This window comes from Balaenoptera borealis (genome assembly GCF_965194805.1).
Source record: "Balaenoptera borealis genome assembly, chromosome: 2".
In the NCBI taxonomy this organism is placed as follows: Eukaryota; Metazoa; Chordata; class Mammalia; order Artiodactyla; family Balaenopteridae; genus Balaenoptera; species Balaenoptera borealis.
This window is the reverse complement of record NC_138867.1, coordinates 157,384,723-157,403,368: the sequence shown is the minus strand read 5'-3', so window position 1 is coordinate 157,403,368 and position 18,646 is coordinate 157,384,723. Positions and strand designations below refer to the sequence as shown.

The 18,646-nt window shown below is 49.8% G+C and overlaps 1 protein-coding gene across 3 annotated transcripts in view; it reads right to left on the bottom strand.

The window, feature by feature from the left end:
• NEURL1B (neuralized E3 ubiquitin protein ligase 1B) overlaps positions 1-18,646 on the bottom strand; it is a 42,633-nt gene that overhangs the window by 8,454 nt on the left and 15,533 nt on the right. For 2 of the 3 annotated variants that reach the window (XM_082380874.1, XM_082380876.1), the window contains exons 2-3: positions 16,338-16,883; positions 1,157-1,876 (exon numbers count right to left, since the gene is read on the bottom strand). In XM_082380874.1, the coding sequence (XP_082237000.1) occupies positions 1,157-1,876; positions 16,338-16,883 (1,266 nt within the window). The remainder of the gene's footprint in view (positions 1-1,156; positions 1,877-16,337; positions 16,884-18,646) is intronic. The other variant, XM_082380875.1, reaches the window with a different exon arrangement.

Genomic DNA, 18,646 nt, shown 5'->3' with positions numbered 1-18,646 from the left:
ATCTCAGGCTGAAATGATGACTATTGTCTGATGGTCCCTTAAAAAAAAAAAACAACAAACCCAAACCAACCAAATTACAACCACCACTACCCTGTTCCTCCTCTGTCCTCAGTCAAACAGCAACAGTCACTGTCGTTACTATTGCTACTTATTAAACATGCTGCATGTGGCAGACACCTGCTTAAAAACATTATATGCACCTTTTCATTTCATCCTCACAATAACCCCACGATGCAGGTCATCACTCCCTTTCTACACTGAAGGAAACTGAGGCTCAGGGATTCTCTGATTTGCCCAGCATCTTCATGGCTGACCAGCCACGTGACTGGGACATTTATTTAATCTCCCTGTGCTTCAATTTTCAGGAGGATAAAACTGAATGAGGTGACATATGAAATGTTCATCGTTTCTGTTATCGTTCGGACTTTACTTCTTGAAACACGAAAATGGAGCTGTGCTCTCTGGGAACCTTCCCTGATCACCAGCCCCGCTCCACCAAGTTGGCGAGAAGAGAAGCCCCTCTGCTGTAGCGAACACCACACCGCGCAAATCTCCATTTGGGTGTCTGTGACGACGTGAGGGCGCTCCACGGTCTGTGTCCTCTCCTCTGCCGTGCCCCATCCCACGAGCTCAGGGCCTGGCCCACAGCTGGAGGAGGGTGCTGCGTGTCTATTTGTGGCAGAATGAAGGCAAGAAGCAATCTCAAAACGGGATGGTTCAAGCCTGCGTTCCACTTTCTGTGGACGGTGTTATTCTCATTTTCCTCTTTTAAATGTAGTTGTATTTTCTTTTTCTCCTACACTTAATATACATTACATGTGTAAAAAATATTTATAATAAATCATAATAATGGAAATAAAAATTGCACCGACAATTTACCTGCCAGGCCCTGACACCAGCGGGTACTTGGGTTGGTGTGGACAAAGTGTGGTCCAGGGAGCTGCGACAAAGGCATCCCCGGGGCACTGGTTAGAAACGCATCTTCTCAGGACCCACCCCCACTGAATGGGAAACTCTAGGTGGAGGCCAGGTGGTTCTGATGCACGCTCAAGTTTGGGGGACCACCGGCTGGGCTTCAGCAGCGGCTCCGGCTACCTATCCAGTGGCGCCAGGATTCCCGGGGCGAGCGCCGCATACGCGCGGTCGGGGGACTCACCGAGGAGGCGCAGCTGGCCTGCGGCGCCGCCGCTCACGGCGAAGAAAGCCCAGAGCGCCTGCGTGGTGTCCACGCACAGCAGGCGGTCGCGCGGGCGCCCGTTGACGCCCAGGAGCACGTCGCCGCCGGGCCGCAGAGTGAAGCTGAGCGCGTCGCCCCCGCTCGGCACGGGCCCGGCGCGCGCCACCACCCAGTACTCTTTGCGGTCGAGCAGCGCGTAGGGGTCGGTGGGCAGCTCGGCGGCGCGGAGCCCGCCCGGGTCGCATGACGTGATGCCGAAGGCCAGCGCGCTGGGCGCCGCCATCCCCGGGCGGCCCACCTCCACGAAGAGGCTCTCACCGGGCCGCAGCGGGCGCTCGGAGAAGACAAGCGTGCGACCGCCGTCGGGCCGCGGCGCGCAGGCCACCTTGCGGTCGAGCGACAGGCTCACGTCGGGCCCGCGCGTCGCGTGGAAGCGCAGGTCGGCTTCTAGCAGCGCCGGTGACGACGAGGGCCGCGGGCGCTCGCGGGGCCCGCACGGGATGGCTGCGGCCGCGTGGTCGGCGAGCGGCGGGCCCGGGGCGCGGCCCAGCGCCAGGTGGCCCAGCTTGGCCACCACCTGGTTGTTTTCGAGCTCGTTGTTGTCGAAGTTAGCCGCGTCGTGGCTGCTGGGCGGCAGGCAGGCGCTGAAGCGGGCCTGGCCGAGGCGCGCGGGCGTCAGCGTGTCGGCGAACCCGCTCTCTGCGCGGGGAGGGCAGAAGAAGGGCAGTGAGGGCGCAGCCGGCCAGGAGCCCCCGCCTTGCCCTCCCCGCGCCCCCACCCCCACCTGGGCCCTCCCTTTCTTTTTCTGATTCCTTCGTGACGTTATTTAAGATCCCCAGGTGCACAGAATTGGATCAAGCATCGTCCCGAGAGCACTTGACTATTCTTATCTTTGGGACGGGCAGATGAGGCCCTTCCTCCCTTTTTCCTCCCTCCTTCTCTTACTCCCATCCCTCCATCCTTTCCTCTCCCTCTTTTCTGTCTTCTCGTCTTCCTTTTTTTTCTTTCCCCCTTCTTCCTTCCTCCCGCCCCCCTCAGAGGTTTTCATACTTTTGAAGATTTTTTTTTTCTTTTAATTGGTGTGTTCGTTTCTGCTTCATAACAAAGTGAATCAGCTACACATACACATATTTAAAGGGCATTTAAAAATCATTATTGTCTGCTTCCCCAACTAGAACATAAGCTCCAAGGGAAAGAGCAAACCCTTGGGTTTGTGGCCTTAATGTGTGCCAGGTTATTATTTTAAGCTCCTTTTCACAGGTTCTCATTTAGTCCTCATACAACCTGTGAGGTGTGTTATCACCTGTTATCACCCACCATTTGGTAAAGAAGGGAGCTGAGGCACAAAGGGGCTAGGGACACGACCAAGGTTGCACGGCAACTAAGTGGCAAAGTCAGGACTCGAACCCGGGGCTGTCTGGTTCCATGCTGCCTCTGAAAGAAGGCGGGGCATGGGCCTGTCCTCCTCACTGCTGTGTCTGCAGCAGGGAGCACCGTACCTCGGTGCTACTCCACCTTTGAATGTGTAAGGTTTCTGCAAGAAATGGCCTCATTGTATAGGACAGGAAACTAAGGGGGCATTTTTTAAAAGTCACAGTCATGAAAATATTTTTGAATAATTTTTAGTAACGTGAAAAAATGCTCTTGATCTATATTAAGTAAAAAAGCAAATAAAAATAGTGTTTGTCATCCAGGTAATACAGGCCTTCATACTTTGGTATCAACAGATTACTTGTGGACCGTCCCTAACTAGAATGTGAGTCCCTGGAGGGCAGTGTCTGTGACACAGTCTGTTCACCACCAAGTTTCAGGGCTTAGCAGAGTGCTTGGCAGATAGCCTTCATTATTATGTAGTTTACTGGATGAATAAATGAATGAGGTCTCTAGCAGAGACTGACTGCTTCTCTGAATAACAAAGATATCAGGGAAAGAAAGTATTTTGAAGTTGTTTTTGTGATCAAAATATTCTTGTTAACCAAAGCAAGTAAAGGAAGCAAGAAAAAGTGTTACTCAGACTTTTTAAACCAAACCACTCTAGCTAAGATGTTGTTACCATTCTGTAATTTATATCATGGGGGAAAAATATTTCTTCCTCTTCAGTTTTCCAAATATAAAATTAAATCATAAAAACAAACATGGTTTTGCAAAAAAAATGCCCTAACCCCTGGTGAGAGGCTCATATGTTACTCCCCCCCCCCCCCCACTCCATACAGGGCAGAGTTTGCAAACTGGCCATCCAAGTTCTGATGCTGGCTTACAGACTTGTCTGGTTGGCCTACTAGTGTTTGGGTTTTTTTTCCTTTTTTTAACTTTTTATTTAAAAATAACCAAACATATACAAATAGTATAATGAATGCTGTTTACCCAGATTCAACAATTAACATTCATGGCCAATCTTGTTTCACTGACGCCCCCATCAGTTCTCCCTCCTATATTATTTTGAAGCAAATCCTAGACATGCCATTTTATCTCAAAAAATTTCAGTATGTCTCTCTAAAATTTAAAGACTTCTTGTCATACTGTGTGTGAGAATATGCTTTTTTCCCAGTTTGTTTGAATGAAGATCCAAATAAAGCCCACTCATTGTCATTGGCCTCTTTTAAGCTATGGTTGCCTCTTCTTTTTTCCCCTTCCATTGGTTTGTTGAATTAATCACCCCTTGGTCTTTCAAAATATTTTGTGAACTTGTGGCCAGTACTTAAGAGTCAGGAGATTCACTTTACACTGGATTTATAGCCTCTCTTGGAAAATCAGGTCTAGTGACACAGGACCTGAATTCTTGCCTGTCATCAATGGGTTACAGCTTGCCCTTTTGCTGAGGTTGTTTGCTTTCCTTCCCCATGGCCCTGAGCTGGCCCCTTCACCCATCTCAACTGCTTGCTTCGGCTCTGTGGACATTTGAGTTTGTCTTGCATTAGAGGATGCTTCCCCACAACCTGAGGGAAGAAGTAGGATTTCGGTTTGGTCCTTTTAAAAAGTATATATGTGTGCATGTGTCTGTATCTGTCTATAATACTATATGTGCATAGGAAATCAAGTTCTAGAAAGACATACAACAAAATGTTAATGGTCATTATCTCTCAGGTAGGTGAGGTTATGAGGGATTTTCTTCAGATTTTTCTGTATTTTCCAACTTTTCTACAGTAAACATACACACTGCAAAGTTTTATCATCAAAAACCCCAATATTTTGAAAAATCAAGTTTTCAATTAATATTTAACAATGGGGGGAAAATGCCCGTGATATAATATTAAATGAACAACAGAGGATACAAAACCGAATATACGATTTGATTCTAATTATGTGGGAAATGTATGCATGGGATACAGATGAAAGATATAGGAAGGAAATACATAGAAATTCGAGGGTGGTTATCTCTGGGTGGAAATTTGCTTCTTTATGGTTTTCAGATTTTCTCATTTTTCGCTAATGAACATGCATTGATTTTGTAATCAGAAAAAAAACATGAATAAAAGTAGACTAAAACAAGCACTTTTTTTGAAAAGGCATTTTAGACAAGTGGATGTTTCTGGGAGCCTCTTGGCGTAATGCATTTTCCCAGGGCTCGCTGCCTTACTACAGTCATCCTGTGAGGCCAAGCCTGAAGGCACTGGCCGTGGCTTGCCCTGGGCCTCTGCTCTTGCCAACACACTCTGCTTCTGTCCCCCACCCCCAAAGCTCTTCCTCCTGGCCCCTAACAGCTCCACATAAGAGCCTGTCCTTCAGTATAGCATCCTAATTGAGAGCATGGCTTGGAGATGGGTACTTAGGTTCGAGTCTTGGCTTCAGCCCTTCTTGGCTATGTGACTTTAGGTAAGTCACTTTACCTCTTGAAGTCTCAGCTTCCTCCGCTTAAATATCGTATATTAACGCATATATGTGGAACCTAGAAAAATGGTACACATGAACTGGTTTGCAGGGCAGAAATTGAGACACAGATGTAGAGAACAAACATATGGACACCAAGGGGAAGTGGTGGAGGCGGTGGTGGTGGTGGTGGGATGAACTGGGAGATTGGGATTGACATGTATACACTGATGTGTATAAAATGGATAACTAATAAGAACCTGCTGTATAAAAAAATAAAATGCAAAAATTTTTTAAAAAATGGAATAATGATGATACCTGCCCCCCCTCCACTCCCACCCATGTTGTTATAGAGATTAAATTAGATGCTTTTATAAAGAGTCTGGCACAGGGGTCCCAACCCCTGGGCCACGGACGCGCTATCAGTCCCCATGGCCTGTTAGGAACCAGGCAGCACAGCAGGAGGTGAGCAGCGGGCAAGCCAGCGAAGCTTCATCTGTATGTACAGCCGCTCCTCATCGCTCACATCGCTGATCTGACAGGAGCTCCGCCTCCTGTCAAATCAGCGGCAGCATTAGATTCTCATAGGAGCGTGAACCCTACCGTGAACTGCGCCTGCAAGGGATCTAGGTTGTGCGCTCCTTATTGAGAACCTAATGTCTGAAGATCTGAGGTAGAGCCGAGGCAGTGATGTTAGCGCTGGGGAGCGGCTGCAAATACACATTATCATGAGCAGAGAGGTCTGACTGCACAGAGACCATAATCAATCAATGCACTTGAATCATCCGGAAACCATCCCCCCACCACCCAGTCCATGGAAAAACTGTCTTCCACGAAACCAGTCCCTGGTGCCAAAAAGGTTGGGGACCGATGGTCTAGCACAGAGCATGGTACAAAGTGCTCAAAACATGGTAATTATCATTATTCCTTAAACATCTATTAACAAAATGTGTAGAGCACTTGCCATGTGCCAAGCACTGTGCTGGGCACTGGCTGAAGAGGAGAACAAGCAGGCATGGCCTCTGGGTCCATGGAGCTCTCACTCCAGTGGGCGAGGCAGATTTTAATGAAGCAACTGACAGAAAACTAACTCTTCTTCCAAACCGTGATGAGTGCCACCAAGAGCTGCCATCTCACGATGCTCTGAAAGACGGGCACATTCCAGTGGGGAACTCAGACTCCGAGAGGCAAGGTGAGTTACTCCAAGTCACACAGCTAGGAAGTGATAGAACTGGGATTCTCTGTGTGTGTCAAAGGGGGACTTGGTCAGAAGTGGGGCCTGAGAGTGGGTCAGAACAGCCCAGTCTCTGATCACGGAGCTATGACACGAAGGCTGAGGGAGTGGTGGCTGGGAGGTGGAGTGTAAGCATTTCAGGCAGAGGGAACAGCATGTGTGAAGCCTCTGAGGCGGTGAAAGCTTGGTATGTTTTTGAGGCTGGTGTTACAGAGTATGTGACAGCACTTAACGTGGGACCTGGCACACAGTAGCCCCTTGGAGAAGCTTGGGTCTCCTTCCTTTATATAAGGAGCTCTGTCCCTATCAGGCATTGTCCCTGAGTGAGACAGGCCCAAGATAGCAGAGTGCTGACCTAGGCCCGACACTTCAGAATCCACCTCTCAAAGCTTCTCTATGGAGAATCAGCCAGCTGGCTACAGGCAGAAATCCAGCCACATCAAGAGGCCATCAGGGAAGCTTATCAAAACTTCCTGGCTCTAACCTGTGACTCGTCTCCAAATCCACTCCCTGGACCTGATGAAAGTATACACAACCATTTACTTGAGCACCTACCAGAAGCAACTCCATGCATTCATTACCCTTATCAATCCTTACCACTATCCCATGCGGCTCTGCAAAATGGGCACATTTCACAGTGGGAAAACACCGAGGCTTTGAGAGATGAAGTGAGTTATTCAAAGTCACACAGCCAGTGGTGACAGAAATGGGATTCCATCTCAGGCTATGCAACTCCAAGGCTGGGCTCCTTATGACAAGCAACGCTGCCTCCAAAATTCAGCTGTCCTTGTTTAGCTCTTACAGCTGCCCAGCATGGGGACTCAGCCTCAGGCCAAGTGGAGTTGTGGTCCCCAGGGACCTAATATCTCTGAGAGGAAGGGTCCAACAAGTGCCCCCCCCACCCACCCATGATCATCCACCAAGCACCATCACGCAGCAGCAGTCCGAGGCCAGGCGCGCGGAGGCTGGAATGGCTGGGATGGGCGCCCTGACCTCCCACTCTCCCTGGGCCACCTCCAGGGCCTGCCTCTGGCCTGGGATGGAGCTCAGTTCTTCCCTTTCTTTCTCTTCCCTGGCTCTCTCAGGTCAACTGTGTCTGGGCCTGGAAGTAAAGCAGAATTTATGCCCCAAGAGAAACCATCTGTGTGTGAAGATGAAGATGAAGACTGGACGAACTGGAGACAGAGGGGACCATCCATCAGTCACTTCAGTGTCTCAGAAGGACTGCTTTGGGCCGTGTCCTGGAGGCAGAAGTGACAGGACACGCTGACAGAATGATTGCCGGGGGAGGAAAAGAGGAGTCCAGCATGACCCCGGAGGTTTTGGCTGAGGCACCACGTGGGTGGTGCCATCCACCGACAACAGGGATGGCTGTGTGAACGTGTTCCATGTGGGAAGCCTCTCGGACACCAGAAGGAGGTGTGAGTAGGCGGAGGGAACTCTGGAGTTCAGGGGAGGTGTCAGGGCTGGGAATATGGATTTGGGAGCCAACAGCTTAGAGATGGGACTCAAGGCCCAGCGACAGGCTCCTATCATCTGGAGAAAGAGGGTAGATGAGAGAAATGGCCTTGCCTCATTTGTTTGTTAAATTCTACAGTTGTTTAGGCACTTTTCTACATGCATGTTGTATTATATGATTTAAAGGTAAGAAGGAGGGCTTCCCTGGTGGCACAGTGGCTAAGAATCCGCCTGCCAATGCAGGGAACACGGGTTCGAGCCCTGGTCCGGGAGGATCCCACATGCCCCGGAGCAACTAAGCCCGTGCGCCACAACTACTGAGCCTGCGCTCTAGAGCCCGTGAGCCACAACTACTGAGCTCACATGCCACAACTACTGAAGCCCACGCGCCTGGAGCCCGTGCTCTGCAACAAGAGAAGCCACAACAATGGGAGGCCTGCGCACCACAACGAAGAGTAGCCCCCGCTCGCAACAGCTAGAGAAAGCCCACGCGCAGCAACGAAGACCCAACACAGGCAAATATAAAAACACATAAATAAATAAATTTATTAAAAAAAAATAAAAGTAAGAAGGAAAGAGAATGAAGAGGGCCTAGGATAGAATCCTGGGGCTCTCAGCATATGGAGACAGGCAGGGGAGAAGCCAGCAAGCGGGCCAAGGAGGAGAGGCTCAGGAGGTGGGAGGAAAAGCAGGAGCTTTGGAGGCCCGGAGCCACGAGCAGGTCAGAGAGGCGGGGAGAGGTGTCCTGTGGCAGCAGGGAGAGGCCTGGTGAGAGGATGGAGACGACAGCTCTGGATTTGGCAGCACGAGGCTGAAGGGTGAGCTTGCAGGCTGAAGTCCAGCGAAGCGGTGCGGACGGCTCTATTGCAGCCAGGTTTTAGCACATTAGGGAGGAGTTGGATAAAACTGGAGTGAGAAAGGTTTCTGATGGTCCACGAGCACTGGCCACCCCGTGTATTACTGCCACAGCTGGGAACAACTTTCTTCAACGCACCTGGTGGTGCCCTAAGCCAGGAGAAGATGAAGTTGAAGGGCTAAAACTCTCACTGGCCGAGATACTGGGGCATCAAGGTGAGTCCCGCCAGACTGGGTCACTGATGACTACATGGGTAACTAGTAGCGACCAAATGTTGAACCTCCTCAGTATCCATATACTCCTGCACATGTTACAAAGCCTAAGGAACATAAGCAGTTGTTTTTGAACTTCAAGAGAAAGCCTTGTTTGCAGAACCTAAAAAGTACAAGCTGGTAGCTGTCCCATTGTTTGAATTGATGATTCACCAGGCTACGGACCCACCATTTCTTGTCTCCCTCAGCTTCTGAGCAGGTTCTATTTTACCTACAACTGCAATCCTGTGCCAGGGCAGAGGTAGAAGAAGCTGTCTCTGGGAGCACAGCTATATGCAGTGTAGAATAAACATGGTAGAAAATGTGCTTTGGGTATATCTCTTCCCCAGTCCTTAAATTGCCAACTATACTTTCTGTTGTTTGAATAGTAAATAATATGAAGAACCAGAGGGTGGTGTAAACAAATGTGATAATGTTTCATTTCCTTTGGGGCCTACTCATACTTTTTTGTATAATGTTAAAGAGAATTGATTTCTTTCTATTTGTGTTTTCTTTTTAATTTCATATTAAACATTTTTTTTAATCAGAAAAAAATTTCACGGTGGCACAGTGGTTAAGAATCCACCTGCCAATGCAGGGGACATGGGTTCGAGCCCTGGTCTGGGAAGATCCCACATGCCGCAGAGCAACTAAGCCCGTGTGCCACAACTACTGAGCCTGTGCTCTAGAGCCCGTGAGCCACAACTACTGAGCCCATGTGCCACAACTACTGAAGCCCACGTGCCTAGAGCCTGTGCTCTGCCACAAGAGAAGCCACCCAATGAGAAGCCCACGCACCGCAACAAAGAGTAGCCCCCGCTCGCCGCAACTAGAGAAAGCTGGTGCGCAGCAACGAAGACCCAACACAGCCAAAAATAAATAAATAAAATAAATAAATAAATAAATGTATATATGTATATTAAAAAAATTTTCACTGGGATGAGCTGAAGAAGGAAATGGGAGGGGGTGGTATAGACAACACCTTTGAGAAAGTTTCTCTCTGAAGGAGAGCAGAGAAATGGTAGTAGCCTGTGGAAGAGATTGTCAAGGGCAGTTTCTTTTAAAGATGGGAGCTACCAGAACCCTTTTGTGTGCTCATGGGGATGATTCTGTGGAGAGGGAAAGAGAGGCTAGAGAGAGGGACAAATGACAGGAGACTGTCCCTGAACAGGCAGAGGGGACAGGAGCAGAGCTCCTTCTACCATGGCGACAAGAGGGCAGGCAGAAAGGCAGGGGTGTTGGGGATGGAGAAGAGAAGGTGAGGATGTTGGGCACCGAGCCCGGGCTTTTCCAGATGCCTCCCTGCTGCCAACCAGAGAAGACTGGACCAGGGCAGACAGACCTCGGCTGGTCCCTGGCCAGTGCTGTTTGTGACCTCAGCTTCCTTCTGCAATTTGGGGAGCTTCACACCTGCCTCACAGGCCCATGGGGAGGACTAATGGCAGGGCTGTGGAAGGAATAATCACGTGCCGGGTGCCACGCCCGGCACAGAGTGGGCCTTTAGGGGCCCCTCGTAGGACGTGGCCACAGAGTGGAGCTCTCACTCCTGACTGGGAAAGGATAAGCCTTCGGGGTACCCTACCAGGCAAATGCCTTACTGTGGGGCTGGGAGCTGGGCACTGATCTGGGCTGTTTGTAAAGAAAACAGTAACTGCAAAAGCCGATTACCCTCTGCTGCTCCCCACTGGGGCTCCGGATGAAGCCAGCTGAAGCCGCTCCTCCCTGCCTGATGTGGTGCTCACAGGTCCCATGCCAAGGCACCTCTCGGGTCCTGGACCAAAGCCCCTTGCCCAGCACAGCCACTGATCAGCTGGGTGACCTCAGGCAAATCCCTGCCCCTCTCTGGGCCTCTGTTTCCTTATCTGCAGCACGGAGAGGTGCACTCAGACCTGCAGGCTCTGATTTCAATCTACAACTTCAAGTCTTTATCAAACAGTTTGTTCATAATACTAGTGAACAAATACTGAACCACCAACTGTTAGGTGACCTTGGCCAGGTTATCCATCCATGCTGGGCCTGCCGATGGGGACGATACTATTTCCTATCTCACAGGGTTCTTGTGAGGACTAGAAGACATCACCCAGGTAAAGCCCTCAGCGTGGTGCCTGGCACAGAGTAGGTCCAATAAATTAACGAAAGGGCTCAAGTCTTTCAAGGGGGGTTAATGACTCCCTTATGAGGCCTTTGGAGAGCCACTGTTGCTGGCTATCTGGCACCCAATCCCCCCTTCTTCTGGTCTCAGCACCCAACTATTCTTTTGAGGGAACTCCCCCTGCCCCATTTCCACTCATTGCCTTGAGGAGGGAGTCTTAACTTGGCCAGTCACTCTATCCCATCCCTCTGGCCATGGAGATCAACGAGATTAGATCTTGAGATTTTAGCTAGACCTTGTGGGAAAGCAGCTCTCCTGCTAGATTTGTTAAGTTCATGGGACATGGGACTGGAGCTGCTGGTGGCCTTGCCCCCAACCCAAAGGGAGAGCCTGATTGAGGATGACACCAACAAAGACTACAGCTGAGCAAGAAATAAAGGCAGGCCAATATTCTGGGTGCTATTTCTTGGGTCTCTGCATCAAGCCAGTCTAACAGGGAGCTGTTCCCTGGAATTTTCAGTCACAGGAGACATTAATTCCACGCCCCCCCCCCTTTTTTTTTTTTTGCTTGAGTGAGATTGAACTGGTTTCTGTCACTTGCAGCCGAAGGTTTCTGACAGCATAGCCTGCAATGCCATGACCTTGGGCTGGCGTTCCATGTCCAGTCTGACCAGCCTTCTACCGCTTGGCAGAGGAAGGATAATGAGGCCATGACACTGACCACTCCTGAGCTGCCTGGAAGTGGGACAGGGCTGCCTCAGGACAGCATGGGGCCTGCATTCCAGAGCTCTGGAAAAGGGCTTCCTTGGAGAAAAAGGAGCCGGGAGAGGTGTGCATGACCTGGCTGAGCCTTCCTCTCCTGGGTCCAAGAAATACTAAAATCAGCAGAAAGTAACTTGTCTTTGGCCCAGAGGAGCATCCAGAGAAATCAAGGCTCTCAGGATGGACCACTCCAGGCCCCAGTAAGCCCATCCTGGTTGATGCCCCTGAGAACAGTAAACTAGCAGCCACAGGGCAGCCCTGTGGGAGAATGTATCCAGCAATGCAGTTTGCATGGGGGCAACCCAGGTGTCCATCAAAGCGGGAGGCCATTAGAGAACAAGGAAGCAGAGAGACAGATACAGATAAATCTTAAAATGGGGCAAGTGAACAAAGAAAAATAGAATAAGATCCTTAGCACAATACCATCTACCTATGCATACAAAACAGCTCTACATATTTTTAAAAGATACACATGCCCAAGGGCTGCCAAACATCAGACTGATGCTTATCTGGGCAGGGGAAGGCGTGAATGGGAGTGGGGATTGGAGATGAAGCAGAAAAGTCAAAACAAGAGAAGGGGCTTGTGTGATGATACCATGCCCTGAACTGAGAGGTCTGAAGAGCTCAGCTTGGTACCAGGCAGGGCAGAGGGACAGGCACCCATGCAAAGAGGACCACTGTGATCACAATCCTGGCTGCACCCTGGGATCACCCGAGGAGCCTTTAAGAAATCTGAATGCCTGGGAGCCAACCCCGCCCCCACCCCACCTCCCTGAGGTTCTGATCTAATTGGTCTGGGTATAACCTGGGAAGTGGGGTTTTCAGAGCCCCCCAGGTGACCTCAATGTGCAGCCAAGGCTGAGAACCACTGAACTAAAGCGTTCTAATCCTGGCTCTGCCACTCACAAGCAAGTCACTTCCCTTCTCCAAGCCCTGGATTCTTTATCTAAAAGGGGCTAAGTTGCCCTATCTTGAGGAAAGACTGAATGTCACAAGAGGGGGCACCTCAGGGTCTGGCCACAGAGAAGCAGCGCTCTCTGCTGCAGCTGGACCCCCCTGCAGGAGGAATGCTGGGCTGAAAGCACAATTTCATCAGGTGAGAGAAACAGGCAAGGCCTATGAATCTCTTTTTGTTTCTGAGACTTAATTTTGGCTCAAGTTCCAGGGCAAATACAGTGCACCCCTGTCCCACCAGATGGGGAGGACACTTCCCAGATGAGGGTTGCCAGATAAAATATAGGATGCCATGTTACATTTGAATTTCAGATAAACAACAAATTCTTCTCTACCCAATATTCTGTAATAACTTATATGGGAAAAGAATCTGAAAAAGAATGGATATATGTATAAATGAATCACTTTGCCTTACACCTGAACCTAACACAACATTGTAAATCAACTATACTCCAATATAAAATAAAAATTAAAAAAAGAAAACAAATTCTTTTATAACTATGTCACAAATATTGCATGGGGTATACTTGTACTAAAGAAATTATTCATCATTTTTCTGAAATTCAAATGTAACTGGGCATCCTAAACTTGACAACCTTACCCAGATGCTGCTTTAGCTTGGTGTTGAGGGTCTATCCAGTGTGGTCTGAGAGAGGTGAGGGAGGGATAAGGGGTCTCTATTCTGGAGTTTCACAGCTGAGACTCTCTAAGGGTACTATGTTACCCCCTTGTTCCTAGTGAGGAAAAGGAGGCCAGAGGAATTTGCATGACACTAACATCAGTTGCCTTTTATTTATCCACTTGGTACTGTGGACTCCACCCTCAGAAGCCCAGTTCTTCCAGGAACTGGGAGGGAGGGACCCCCTTTATGGTGGGATTTCTGTGGTTCTCATGTTGTGCCAGCAACAGCAGAGTATCTACTACCCAGGCTCAAACCGTACAAAATCATGACTGTTTCGCTTTCTTCTTATTTGTATTATAACTTTTTTTTTTCTGATTATAAATCATTGTTGATAACTTGGGGGGAAAAAAGAAAAAAAACACCCATAACCCCTTTACCCCGATGCAACCAATGTCAATCTCCTCTTTCCCTGGGAAGGAAACATTTATTGAGCCTTGATCACATGTCAGTAACCTCTCCATTATCTCATATAACCTTTAGAAAGAAAAATAACCTTATTGCCCTTTCTGATTATAAAAGGTTTTTTACATATATATTAAAAAAGATAACTCATAGAGGTATGAAGAAAGAAGTGAAATTCACCTATGATCCCATCACCGAGAGATAGCATTCCTTCTAATCTCATTTCCCCATCTGTATGTAATTGTGAACATCGTCCTGTGGCACCTGTGCTAGGTACTCCCTGTCAACCAGCTCATTGCAGGCACTACGGGCAGATAAGGAAACTGAGGCTCATGCCTGCCACCTGACACTGATGTTCCAGTGGGCCCTATCCTTCCCTCCAAGGGGCGTGGGATGCTGGAGGGGCTCAATAAAGGCTTGTTAAGTGAACAAATGAACAAGGGCAAGAGTCCGTGACTCCTCACAGGCTTGTTCAGTCTCATTAAGTCATCAGAGGCTGCTTCCAATTTGTATTTTTTAAAAATCCTAATCCACTTGCACTGATTATGGAGTGGCTGTGATTTCTCGGCTGTGACCCTGAGACATGGGCTATCTGAGGGAGCAGGTGAATGAGGCCTGATTGTTTTCCTGCTCTATAGGAATAAAGAGCTCCAAAAAAGAGTGACAGGAGATCCAGAGGAGGTTTTAGAAACCTACATTTCCTGGAGGTGAAATACCAAAATCTTCCATGGAGAAGAGTGTGGGGGGCAACACAGTTAAAATGCCCAAGTAAGGCCCCGGCTTGGAGGGTGGGTAGCTCTTCATAATTTGGTCTTCCTAAGCCTGGATTTCAGGCATGAGCTTCAGCCCCCATGCAAACGGGCAGAGATTCTTGCTTCTTAGCTGTTATTTCTTGAGCGCCTTCTATGTGCCAGGTGCTGTGCTAATCCCTTTCATACACCATCTCATGTTCCCCTGCCCAACAATCCCACGAGGTGGGTGCTATCACGAACTCACTTTACAGATGAAGAAACTGAGGCACAGAGAGGGTTCGGTCACCTGGCCAGATAGCTGGCAAGTGGAGAGCCAGGTGTGGAGTAGAGATCCGTGTGACTCCCAATCCTCTGCTCCTAACTGCTCAGAAATTCTGCTGCCTTTCTTCTCCTGGAGAGTTGGGGAGCCTGAACGCATGCATCTCCCCTCCCTGCCCAATGGTGGTGTGGGTGGTGGTAGGCAAGGAGCCCAGGGCCAGAGTTTTCCCTCAAGATGCAGGGTTGAAAGACCAGAAACAGCCCAAACATTCAGATATACAAACTGTGGTGCATCCGTATCACAGAATACGACTGGACAATAAAAAAGGAACAAACTTCTGATACACCATCAACATGGATGAATCTCAAAGACCTCGTGCAGAGATTAAGAAGCCAGACACAAATGCATATACTGTATGATTCCATTCATGTAAAGTTCAAGAAGAGGCACAATGATCTATAGTGAAAAATCGGAAGAGTGGCTGCCCCGGGAGAGAGGGGGGCGCTGCCTCAGAAGGGGCAGGCAGGAACTTTTCTTGGCTTATGGACAGGTGTATAAATCTGTCAAAACTCCAACTTTAGATCTGTGCGTTCACTGCAGGTAAATGACATATAGGGCTGTGTGCCCTGAGAAGCCTGCTCTCCTTTTGCTCCCCCAGAAATGGAGGCTGGGTTGGCTCAGGTGCAACCTGTGACTTCAAGAGCTAAGGTCGCAAACAGAAAGCAGGTCAATGGTTGCCAGGCGCTGGGGGGAGGGGAGGATGGGGAGTGACAGCCCAATGGGTATGGATTTCCCTTTGGAGTGATGAAGATGTCTTGGAACTAAATACAGGTGATGGTTGCCGACTGAATGCCACCGAACTGTACACTTTAAAATGGTACTTTTGTGTCACGTGACTTTTACCTCAATTTTTTAAAAAGTTTAAAGAGAGAGAGAGAGAAATAAGGTCTTAAGAGCAGCAGACTTGTAGCCCCATGAGTTCTCACTACCTCCTCTGTTAGAGCCAGACCCACACTTATCTGCCTGCTTCCCCAGTGGACCCTGAGCCCCTTAACCGTGGGCCTTGATTCGATACATATTGCCGACTGCCTGGGCAGTGTAAATACTAGAAGACTAGGTCATATGTTTGACTGCTGTACGAGTAAATGGATTGTGAGTGAATGAATGAGCAAATGAATAAACACGTGTGAGTGAGTGAATATATGAATGAGTGAATGAATGAGCGAGCAAAAGAACAAATACTTGCATGAATGAGTGTGTGAGCAAGTGAACAAGGGAGTGAAGGAATGAGCACAGGAATGGATGAAAGAATGAGTGAGTGAATGAGCACGGAACTGAATGAAGGAGCAAGTGAATGAACCTGGGCCAGACCATGGACTCTGGACCACACCGTGTGGGTTCCAATCCCGGCTTTGCAATGCAAGTCATTTAACCACTGCGTGCCTCAGTTTTCTCATGGGTAAAACGGGGGTGGTAGGTTTTCGCCAGAAAGAAATGAGTTGAAATATGTCAACTGCTTAGAAGACTCCTGGCAAAGTGAGCCCTCGATATTCGTGAATGTTACAGAAATACACATTCATGCGCGCGGGGACCCGCTGCCTGGTCCAGGCGGCGCCGCCCTATCCCCCTGCCAGCGGGAGCCGCGACCTACCGAGGAGCTGCACCTCGTCGGTGATGCCGTAGACGTCGATGAGCGCCCAGAGAGGGCCGCTCACGGCCACACCGCAGTGGAAGAGCACGGGCTCGCCGTCGTTGACGCTGTAGAAGACACGGCCGTGGCGGTCCGCCCAGTAGGCCAGCACAGTGTCGCGCAGCGCCAGGTTCTCGGGCAGCGCCTTGGCCCAGTAGCCGGGCCGCGTGACCAGGTCGGGACAGGCGTACTTGGGGATGTCCTGGGCGCTCATGAGCGATGGGTCGTGCGCCGTGAAGCCGAAGCGCAGCGCCCCGCTCCAGCCCGGGCGCACGGCCACCAGGCGCAGGCGCACCTGCTCGTATAGCCGGATGGGCCGCTGCGTGAACGTGACCCCGTTGCAGAAGCTGTTGCGCCGCGTGGCCCGGCGCGAGTGGCCGTCCAGCCGCACGTTCTTGCCCTTGGCCTGTGCATGGAAACGCGGCGCTTCGCCCAGGACCGGGCGCCGCTCCGGGCCGGGGCCACAGCAAGGCCGGGTGGCCAGGAGGCGCGCCGGCGGGCTCGAGTCTGCGGGAAGAGACAGGCAGGAGGGTTAGGCGCCCTTGCAAACTGTTAGGCCCCTCTGAAACTGTTCAGAGCTGTTTCACTCCCAGACAGGCGAACACCAATAAGCTGGTCACAACAGCCAGGCTGGGGTCAACTGACTTCACCATCCCCATCATATACCTCCACATCTAGAGGCTTCCTCCAAAAGCCGCTTCAGGGCTGCAAAGTCCCTCTAAAGGGAACAGCGGCCTTGGATTCTTGGGGAGTAGTGGGGAGTCTTTGGTTGCTTTTCTCTGTGTAATTTTTATTAAAAAGCAAGGCAATTTGGGCGCACTCTTGGGATCTCCAGTGCATCCTGGAATCTCAGCTCTCTGGCACTTCCTGGCTGTGTGATATGCAGGAGATCCTATCACTTCTCTAGCCTGTTTCCCTGCTTGTAAAATGGGGACATTGCTTAACTCACACAGCTGCTAAATGAACATGTGGATGAAGTTCCTAGAATACTGCCTGGCACAGAGCATGTGGTTAATAAGCGACTAATAACATGATCATAATACTGAGGTTCCAAAGGACACCCAAGCCAGGATTCTGACTTCCCTTCCCCTTTACCCACAGAAGAGGAAGGCATTCTTTATAAGCAAGGCTGGCTTTTCTACAACATACACCTTTCATAATTCATTTCTATGGGAATTTTGCCCCAAAGGACCTGGAGAATCTTGGGATAGTCTCCTTTCAAAGGATCTGGACACTGGCCACAAACCCAGGTGGCCCCGTCTGGAGGTGGGGGCATCATCCTTCCCACCTTTCCTCCTCCATCCCTGGTTACTTACCATGCATTTCCTCATTTAATCCTTATAATAACCATATGAGGTAAGAACTACCATTATCCCCTTCATGCAGATGAAGACATGGTGTTTCAGAGAGGTTGATTTATTTGCCTGAAGTCACACAGCTGGCTTCACTAAAGGCAGAGCTTCAATTGAAGCCATGTTTGTGTGACCTCCATCCTGCCTTTTTAGCCATTTTACCTTATTCTCTCTGCTGTTTAGGAATCAACACAGGATGGACAGAAGGGCTGGGCTGTAGACCCCTGACGTAGGAGAGGGATGCAGAGGCCACCTGTTGATTCCTTGTACCCCTAGGCAGGCCTGCTAGGCATTGAACTGGTGGAGGAGGGCAGCAGGCAAAATGCTCACTCCATTATTCATCCATCCATCCATCCATCTATCCATCCATCCATCCATCCATGCATCCATCTATCCATTCATCCATCCATCCGTCCATTCATCCATATATCCATCTGTCCATCATCCATCCATGCATCCACCCATCCATCCATCTTTTCTGCAGATGCATCTGCTGGTGTGAAGCACTGAGGGAGCACAGGTGATGATACAAATCCTGCCCTTGTGGAGATCTGAGTCTCTCCGTGGAAGAGAAGACACACAGATGAATAGACATGAACATTAGGGACCAATAATAACAATAGAGACCACATTAGGCATTGGCACTGGGGGGCTATTAGGCCCAGAGGAGACCCCAGACTCAGCCAGGGGCCGGAGGGCAGGGGGTGATGTCCACAGAACCAGGTCTTAAGGGAGTCTACATTCCAGGCAGAGGGAACACTAGGGGCAGAGGTGGAGGCAGCTGGACTTGGAGGGGAGGGTAAGTACTACGGTAGGTGTGACAGAGGGCATCTGAGGTTGGACAGCCACTGCTTTGCAGGGCTGGGGGGTGAGGGTGCCATCGCATCATAGGGACCAGACAGGAAGGCCCTGAACGCC